Here is a 9,335-nt window from a genome sequence, read left to right as displayed (position 1 = left end):
GGGTGTGCGGCTTGTCTTGGGAACAGCTAAGGGGGTGCGTTCAGAAAAAAAGGTTAGGAACCACTGATCTACAGTATAGGCTGGGGGCCCCAAGCAGCTTCTCGACTAGCCTGGTGACAAGCCCTGTGGCTTCAAATGTACTACTACAACAAAATAAGAGCTTGAAGACCTCTTTTTCTGGTTTCCACTCTGATGGTGTTGTATTTGGCACTTCTTTCGGATGTGCTCAACCTTTTGCTGTCCCTACTGTATGTTTTTCAGGCACGTGATTGTGTGGGACAGACAATCAACAGCAGGTTAATACGTCACTGCCCTATAAAGGCAAAGTGCAGTAACTATGCCAACATTGAAAACTGAGAAAAAGGTCTTTAAAGTATTGGTATTAGGTCGGATATTGACATGATATTGACACAATGGTGTCCTAACGGTGTCAAAACAGTGTCATTACACAGTCATAGACGAATCATAAATATTATAACAATGTCATTTTTTGGTCATGAAAAGTTGACATTGTTTGGGCTGTCTTTACCATAACCGAATGTCACTTAATGACAACAGTCATAAAATGTTTATGACGTTGACACAATGTTTATGACACGTCCAAGACTGCATTATGACACTGTTATGTCATACATATGACACTAGTGTCAAGTAAAGTGTCACCGGATATTGCAGCTACTTCAAATTTGACATACACGTAACAATATCTCTGATACGGGACACATCTTATTTGAACCATAAGGCTTTGTCACAAGATAAATGAGGTGTTATGAAGGCCATTTTCAATCTAGACTCAATTTTGACAAATTAGTTACTGCACTTTGCCTTTGTAGGGCAGAGTAGTTATGCAGGTCATATTATCCAAAGGGTTTAGTTGTAAACAGTTGAATCTCTTTCTGGAAATTGAAAGGCATTTACTCATGGTCATACTGTGTCCATGTGTCTTGGTGTGTAGGCCTACATGTTTTTTCTCTCCTGAATAGGTCAAGATGTCAATCACTATTATTACTCAAACTGACCAAAAATGTCTTTTTCTGAGAAGTTTTATTTTTCGCTGCTAGATGTAGATGTTGATTTTTTCATAGTGTGTTGCAACATGATCTCCAAAAAATCTGTGCTCCTGGACACGGATGTTAAGGTCACAAAATCTGTGTCCGGGAGCACGGATTTTGCCAAAATTCCGTGCTCCTGGACACAGAATTGTTTTCCGTGCTCCTGGACACGGAATTGTTTTCCGTGATGGACAAAGACAAGTGCTCTCTATAGGCTACTCCCACAGCTCTATCTTTCCACAGTCTTGTGTTTTCTCAGGATTTTTCTAATTTCAAATATTTTTTTTCTCAAAAAAAAAACATTTCCTACTGACAGGTTAGGGTTAGGGATTGTTTTGGTCTGGGCACAGGTACTTTTCTTTCATTCATTATATGAATTTGATAGCCTAGCAACCAACTGGAAAAGGTATTTCTCAAAAATATGTCTTTAATGACAGGTTAAGGTTAGGGAATGTTTTGGTCAGGGCACAACTGAAATTGCTATAGCATTATTTTGTTTAGAATTAGCATTTGGTATGGATTTTCTAATGATAAGTTACACAGTGCTGTGGTAATAGCCTACAGAAAGCAGTTCCGTGAGCCCATCACGGAAAACAATTCTGTGTCCAGGAGTACGGAAAACAATTCCGTGTCCAAGAGCACCGAATTTTGGCAAAATCCGTGCTCCTGGACACGGATTTCATGTCCTTAACATCCGTGTCCAGGAGCACGGAATTTTTGGAGATCAGGCTGTGTGTTAACATTTCAGGAATTTGTGAATTTCTATCATCTCCCCATATAATACATACCACACAAATACAAATAAGACTTTTTAATATTTTATGCATTTTTACACATCTATCACAGCACCAAGTGTAGAATTTAAAGGCCAAATATTTATAAAGCTTTGCTCTGTCATGTTTCTCTCTCTCTCTCTCTCTCTCTCTCTCTCTCTCTCTCTCTCTCTCTCTCTCTCTCTCTCTCTCTCTCTATCTCTCTCTCACACACACACACACACACACACACACACACAAACACACACACAGGCACACACACACACACACACACACACACACACACACACACACACACACACACACACACAGACACAGGCACACACACAGGCCCTCATGCATATACTGAAAAACATAGGGGAGAAAGAGGGGTAAAGGAAGGCAGCCTACGTGCATACAGTACCATATGATTTCTCGCTGTAGTAACTATAGTACCATATAATTAAGGATGTATCCTATTCCTTCATATCCTGTTTCCTCATCTCCTACTACTTACTAACAATACCAAACCTTTACTTAAGAGTTCTTTGGCGTTGGATGTATTTTTGTATAGTCTACGTACATGCTGAACTCTGAGTGTACGACTACAGGTACATGCTGTATTTAAACAATAGCAGTCCGAGATGGCAAGCTGCGCCACATTGTAAAACATTGCAGGCAGTTAAATGTAAAAAGGTAAGTTGCTCTGCTGCCTTAAGTTTGTAAGTTACTGTAACTCAACTGAAGGCTTAAGTCAACTCAAGGCTTTCTCCACTTTCAAACTTAAAGCAGCAGGGAAATTGACCTTTTTACGTTTAATTGGGTGAATTGTTATACGGTGCACCTGCCAATGCTAGATGCATGTGATGTGTGTGTGTTTGGCGCCACCTGCAGGTGACTCAAAACAATGTGGGCGGACATGTAAAGAAACAGACAGACAGACAGTCAGACAGACAGACAGACAGACAGACAGACAGACAGACAGACATGGTCATTGACATGTACTGTAATACCTGGCCCCTCTTTTAACTATTTTTTGAATTTTGAATTATTTATTAATGTTTCCCACCTGTTTGCCATTCAACATCTTTTTTTTTTATAGCCCGCCTCATCTCCTGACAACACAGGAAATGACATCCTTCTAAGCCAGCCAATCGAACCAAAGAACACCTTCACTCTTAGTCTCCGTGACGACAGCAGCAATACCACCATGGTGACCTTGGTCTTCACAGAGGACGACAACGGACAGAGCAGCGCTGAGGATGTCGTCAAAGACCCCAAACAGTAAGAATAGAAGTTTGAAATAAACTCTGTGATAACGTTTGGTCCTGCTCAAAAATAGTTTTCATTTTACTCTTTGGTCACTGTAACATTTTCAGAGTTTGTTCTACTGAACATTGTATTAAAATTGGTAAAAGTGGTAGAGCTGAAATTACGCTGACGATCTGCAGAATTTTACACTGACTTCTGGCTTCACTACAGAGTAATTTTACACTTCACAGTGTTGAAAATACTCTAGCTCTATCAGGATGTGTAAAAGCTTAGTCTGAAATATCGATACATTCAATTTTTTTCCACCTTTCCCCCATGTTTTACTCTGCAGGTTGACAGGTGGTCCATCATCAGTGTCCAACCCCCAGAGCCACAGTCATGAGACCAGCTTCACACTGCTCACCACCGGTCTCAAAATGGCCGCTGCTGGTCCTCCTGCTGTCACCTTCAGTCAGGGAGGGAGTGTCGGTCTACAGACCAGCGTCAGTGCTGAGTCAGTGAGCCAGAGCCAGGAGAGCATGGAGCGGGGAGTAGTAGGCACTGACCTGGGAACAGTTCCTGGTGTGGCCCCAGCTGCTCTCCCTCTGGACACCAGCAGTCCCGTGCAGGCCAGTGTGGTGGTCTCTGTGGAGCTCCTGTCCAACAGCCTTGAGGTCAGTATGGCTATTATTAGGATTTGTAGTGCATGAAGAGCTATTTTCCAAAACACTATAAAAGCCATTTAATTTCAATTTTCATAGCTTTTTTTTTAAAGACAGCATCAGGAAGCATGTCTCAAATGATAAGATAAGATAAAATAAGATAAGATAAACTTTATTGTCTGTTTGAACAGAAATTTCTCCACAATTCACATGTAAACGCACATTAAAGACACACAAAACACAATATGGCCAAAATGACTGAGGTCACTAGTGCATAGTGTCATGGGAAAGTTCGGAACACTAATGTGCTCTTACTGGAAGTGATGGACGTAGGGTGCCAAAATATTGGTTAGCTATTGTTTATTACTCAACTTCTCATGCTTGTATTTACGTTTCCTTAACCCTAAATGGCAACTATGTCACATACAATACTTGGCCTGACATGGAGAGACTTGCCAACACATCAACATTACTTACAGAAATACGTCAGAGACTGTTGACAAAACACTTCTACTGAACTGAATGTAATGTCGCACACAAGGCTTGTGTGAAAAATGTATATTGTAGCCAAAAAATTTACAACAGAAGTCAGAGGCTAAAACTGGAGCAAACTTGCTTCAGTTTTAATCTCTGAATTCTGTTGTATATTTTTGTTACCTTATCTCTTTTTTCCATTACCTCACGTGATTACTTGGACGCACCAAGCCACACATGGGTCAAAAATGTAGGCGCAGATGCCGACCTTGTTGGTTTTTGTCCTTTACTGAACTGAATGTCACATTTCTTCCATTACATAAACAACATGGTGGTCATTTAGTATGTGCCATAGTGCATTTTTTGACCATTACTAGGGTTACTAGACTGTTACTTTTCAATGCCCTGAATTTTCAGTGTGAGCGCCCAATGCCCTGAAACACAGTGCCCAAGGTGCAAAAGTGCCATTTGAGATACGCTGATTATGTCTGTTCTTTCTTCCTCAGACTGCAGTGTCACAGAGTCTGACCACCGCGACTGCAGCAACCGTGGACCCACCTGTGCCACCACAACCGGAGCCTACCTCAGCCGCACCAGAAGAGGAAGCAGAGGAATCCGATGAGGACGAGGTGGACGAGGATGACGTCGATGAAGACGACGAGAAAGAAAAAGATCAGTCGCCAACCTCGCCTCCTCCCGCTGTACCGGTGGATCCCAATGCAGGCAATGCTGTGGATGGGTCCCCACTGGGTCCAGAGCTGACGGACCTCTACACCGGTGGAGTCAGCGGTGAGCCCATGCTGGCAGATCAGTCAGTAACTAGTGACAAAAACAACATTGTCGGCGGCCCCGAGATCACACTCATGCAGATCTATGCCGACGGCATCGGTGACAAAAACAACAATGTGGTGGTCAGTCAAACAGCAGCAGACCTACCTCCAGTCGATAAAACATTCAGCCCAGACACTGACCCAGCAACAGTAGACGCCAGTGCTGCTCCCGTCACCGTGAACCCACCCACCACTGAGGCTGCAGCGCCCGAAGAGGAGGAGGCAGAGGACGAAGAGCTGGACGAGGATGAGGAGGACGAAGACGAGGTCGAAGACAAGAACGGCGATGAAATCGCTCCCATCGTTCCCACCATAGTGCTCCCTGATGTGCCTCCCACAGACAACGCTGGCCCCGCTCCTACAGGAAGTGGCGCAGACGCCCCTGAAGAAGTCCCTGTTGTCGTTTCAGAATCTGCTGCAGATGTTGTTGCCGTGGTAGCTGCTTCTGTGGAGAAGAGCGCTGTGAGCAGTGATCCACTTCTCGACATGGAAGGTTTCGTGGGAGATGACCCCCTGTCGTATGCAGCAGTGGGCACTGCTGTGGATACCCCTGTGGACAAAGCAGCCCTCGCTGAAGCCCCTGCAGATTTGCCAACTGAGCTGAGTGCTGCAGCTCCTCCTGCCGAGGTCAGTGTCTCCACTAGCCAATCAGAGCCAAGCCCTGCAGATGCCATCCAATCAGATCCAAGCCCTGCAGTAGCAACCGAGGCTCCGCAGCCCGACGGTACGACCGCAGCACCAGAGGTGGAGGCCGATGAGGATGATGTCGACGAAGATGACGTAGATGAAGATGAGGAGGAAGAGGCAGGTGGTGACGCCACCGTCGACCCTCCTGTCTCCGCCTCTCCTCCCGACCCGGTAATCCCAACAGGCAATGTGGCGGACGCCTCAGTCGATCCAGCGGGCCTATCTGCAGATGCCGCAGTGGGTCCTAATTATGACGCACTCCAAGACACAGAGGGTTTCGTGGGAGATGACCCAATGTCCTACACAGCAGACCAGCCAGCTGCAGCACCCGCAGATTTGACCTCTGAGGTCAAGGTCATCGCCCCTGCTGCTGCTGACCTTCCTCAAGCAGCACCTGTCTATCAAGAGGCAGTGGACGTCCTTGGCCAATCAGATGCCAGCGTTGCACCAGCGACAGAGGTCCCGCTTCCTGATGCTACAACTGCGGCCCCGGAAGAGGAAGGGGAGGAAGATGAGGTAGATGACGATGAGCTGGAGGAGGCAGAGGAGGAGGAAGAGGAGGCAGGCGGTGAAGCCACTCCTACTGCAGTTGTCGCTGACGTCACCGCTGCTGCCCCCGCCAGCGCTGCTGACCCCGCTGTGTCCGATGTTCCAGCAGGCAATGCAGTGGACGCCCCTGTGCCTCCCTCAGGCATTGTGTCGGACACCCCCGCAGTAATGGCCCCACAACTGAAGGACACTCTCATGGACACAGAGGGCTACGTGGGCGATGACCCCTCAGTGTACATGGCAGCCAAGCCAGAACCAGTTTCTCTGAGCGCTCAAACAAACACCCTTGTGGACACGCAAGCACTTCTTGGTGCGCCCGCCGATCTCATAACCTCGGACCTCAGCGCCATCCAAGGTGTCCTCCAGGGCAAATCGAGCACCGCTCCGACCTCGGTGGAGATCCTAGTCCTCCCCTCCAACGTCATTGAGGTAAGCATTGAGGTGGATAAGCCAAAAATAAATGCTGGTCTTGCCGACGCCCCGGCCGGATCTGGACCTGCCCCGGCCAGCCAGGAGAGTGTTGAGATTGTAATCCTTCCAGTTGTCCCCCCTGCTGATCCTCCGTCAGACCCCAATGCTGCTGCTGCTGCTGCTGCTGCTGCCGACATACCGGCCGCACCTTCCGCACCAGGTACAGAGGCCCCACTGCCTGACCCGACAGCGGCTGAGGACGAAGACGAAGATGAGGATGAGGACGAAGACATTGAGATCGTCGTCGTCCCTGCTACGACCAGCCCTAATGCTGAAGGAGGCCCACAAGCGAATCCCGTTCCTGACGCTGAAGCTGCTACAGACAGTTCTCAAGTCAGTTCCGAAGTTGCCGTGGCAGCAGCTGCATCACCAGCAATGCTCCCGGCAGCTCCCAGCAGTGAGGTAGCATCCGTGGAGATTGCACCCGAGGTAGTACTGAAGGTAGCACCAGGGGTTATCCTGGAGATCAGCGCAGAGTCTGCTCAGCTACCCTCAGATCCCAGCGCTGCTACTGCTGCCCCTGCTGCCGCTACTGACCTGCCACCAGTGACGGCCCCTGCCCCTGAGGAAGACGACGTGGAGGAGGAGGATGAGGATGAGGACGGTGAGGAGGGTGGTGCTGCCACTCAGGCCCCACAGACACTCCAGGTCCAGGCTGAGGTCGGGGCTGTGGCTGAGGCTGTTGCCGCCGTGTCCAGCAGTGCCTCTGTGGAGGTCGCTGTTGACGTCTCTCAGATCAGTACCGACCCACTGCTGCGGAACAGTCCAGAGCCACTCCTGGCTGACAGTCCCGGGCTGGCTAATGCAGTTGTGGTCTCTCTTGAGATCTCAAACAGCTCTGCTGAACTTGTCTTTCCTCTGGAGACGTTGCCCTTGAATATCTCCAAGGTTACCCCAGTAATCCCAGAACCGGCTGCTCCACAGCCAGTGGTACTTGCCATTAGCATCGAGGCTAACCCAGTGCTAGATGTGAATGCCCATGGTCCTCCTGCCCTACCCCCCGTTGCTCCTGCTGGGCCAGTGGCAGGTGCAGGAGTTGTTGCCGTGGAAACTGTCCTGACAAGCAGCGAGGAACGTCTGGCTGAGCAGGAGATGGCGGAGGTGGAGCTAGTGCTGAACGCTGCTGGCAATCAAGGAAATCTAGAGTTAGCTGTTGCTAACCCCTGGACTGAACTTCTGCGCTCTCTTGGAACTCTTGCACAACCAGACCCTGCCCCATCCGCCCCTAAACAGGGAAGTAAGCCCACTCCAGCCAAACGTCAACACCCGCCCACCCCCAAGCAGGGACATCAACCCAGTCAGCCCAAATTCCTAGCCTTTGCCCCAAAGACAACCGTGGCCAAGCCAACCATGGCCAAGACAACCATCGCCAAGACAACCGTAGCTAAGCCAGTCATTACTAATGTTGCTCCAAGTAGCAGCGAAGAGAATTAGCCACCAAATGCACATGATGTGGTGATGTATGTGTGATGAAATAACCAAATAAACCTGCAAAAAAGTACTGTGAGCTGATTTAAATATGTGAGAAAATAGGGCAAGCAGCTAACATTAGACTGTGGACATCGCATCTGGTTTAAAATGGTGGTAGATATTAATCAATACATCAATATTTGCACCAATGTAGAGTAACAATGTATGGCACTTGTAAAGTTCAACCACAAGAGATATTTTATTGAAGTTCAACATCACTTGATTAGCTTGATCACTGACAAAATCTAGACTCTCATCATACTTTCACCCAAAATGTATCTATGAACAAGGCTGCCGCTAGGCATATGCAGAGCGCTTAGGGCCTCAACCACTTTGCCTCCAAAATAAGGGCCTCCTAAATTGAAATTGACTAAAAAAACGCACTCATATTATTACTATTTAATCACGAGGGGGGGCTCCTGACAGGTTATGCTTAGGCCTTCCAAATCCTACCAGCGGTCCTGTTTATGAATGAACATCTGTTGACAGCATTGGCATTGATAAGTGATTGTGTTTCACAAATTGACAGCTCTTGGAGCATAGGGACACCAGAACAGAACATTAGGGAGTCAGACTGTTTGGGCTCTCCAGAATTGGAGATATTAAATCTCAGTGGAATCTTCAAGGATTACTGAAGGTCAAATATATTTCAATAGGTCCAGAGAGATTCACGTTACCTTGACCCATGTGCTGAGAAGAAAGAGACTTCTATGTTTACAGTAAAATGAGATTAAAACCCGGCTAATACACCAAACTAACCTCAAAGTCTCAAGGACAAGTTTTCACTTTATTTGAACAGGTTCTCAAGGGCAAAGAGGACTCCTGCCAGCTTTGCCAGATGGAAAATGATGAACTATCGTACCAAAACCTTGAAATGATCTTTATTTAATTGTTTTGTTTTGCTTTTGTTTATTTGTTTGTTTGTTTGTTTTTGGGGAGGGGGGTCATACACAAACCAAATGGTTGTTTTATGTCAACTGAATGAAAACTGTAAATTCCGTACATCATGGGTGTTTACACTTTGTTGATCGTACAAAGGACAAAATTATGGTACAAATATGAAAATTATGGTACATCTGGCAACACTGACTCCTGCTGTTGTAGACTGGCCTGAGCCTAGCGTATCTGAATAATCTT

The 9,335-nt window shown here is 47.2% G+C and overlaps 1 protein-coding gene across 1 annotated transcript in view; it reads left to right on the top strand.

The window, feature by feature from the left end:
- Positions 1-9,070, top strand: part of LOC134437827 (calphotin-like) — a 10,642-nt gene extending 1,572 nt beyond the window's left edge. Inside the window, exons 3-5 of the mRNA XM_063187375.1 lie at positions 2,907-3,088; positions 3,408-3,729; positions 4,698-9,070. Of these exons, the coding sequence (XP_063043445.1) occupies positions 2,907-3,088; positions 3,408-3,729; positions 4,698-8,162 (3,969 nt within the window). The 3' untranslated portion in view covers positions 8,163-9,070. The remainder of the gene's footprint in view (positions 1-2,906; positions 3,089-3,407; positions 3,730-4,697) is intronic.
- The last annotated feature ends 265 nt before the right edge of the window (positions 9,071-9,335 follow it).

The sequence above is a fragment of the Engraulis encrasicolus genome, chromosome 21 (assembly GCF_034702125.1).
Source record: "Engraulis encrasicolus isolate BLACKSEA-1 chromosome 21, IST_EnEncr_1.0, whole genome shotgun sequence".
Lineage (NCBI taxonomy): Eukaryota > Metazoa > Chordata > Actinopteri > Clupeiformes > Engraulidae > Engraulis > Engraulis encrasicolus.
The sequence above is the reverse complement of the archived record's forward strand: the minus strand, read 5'-3'. Positions and strand labels throughout refer to the sequence as shown.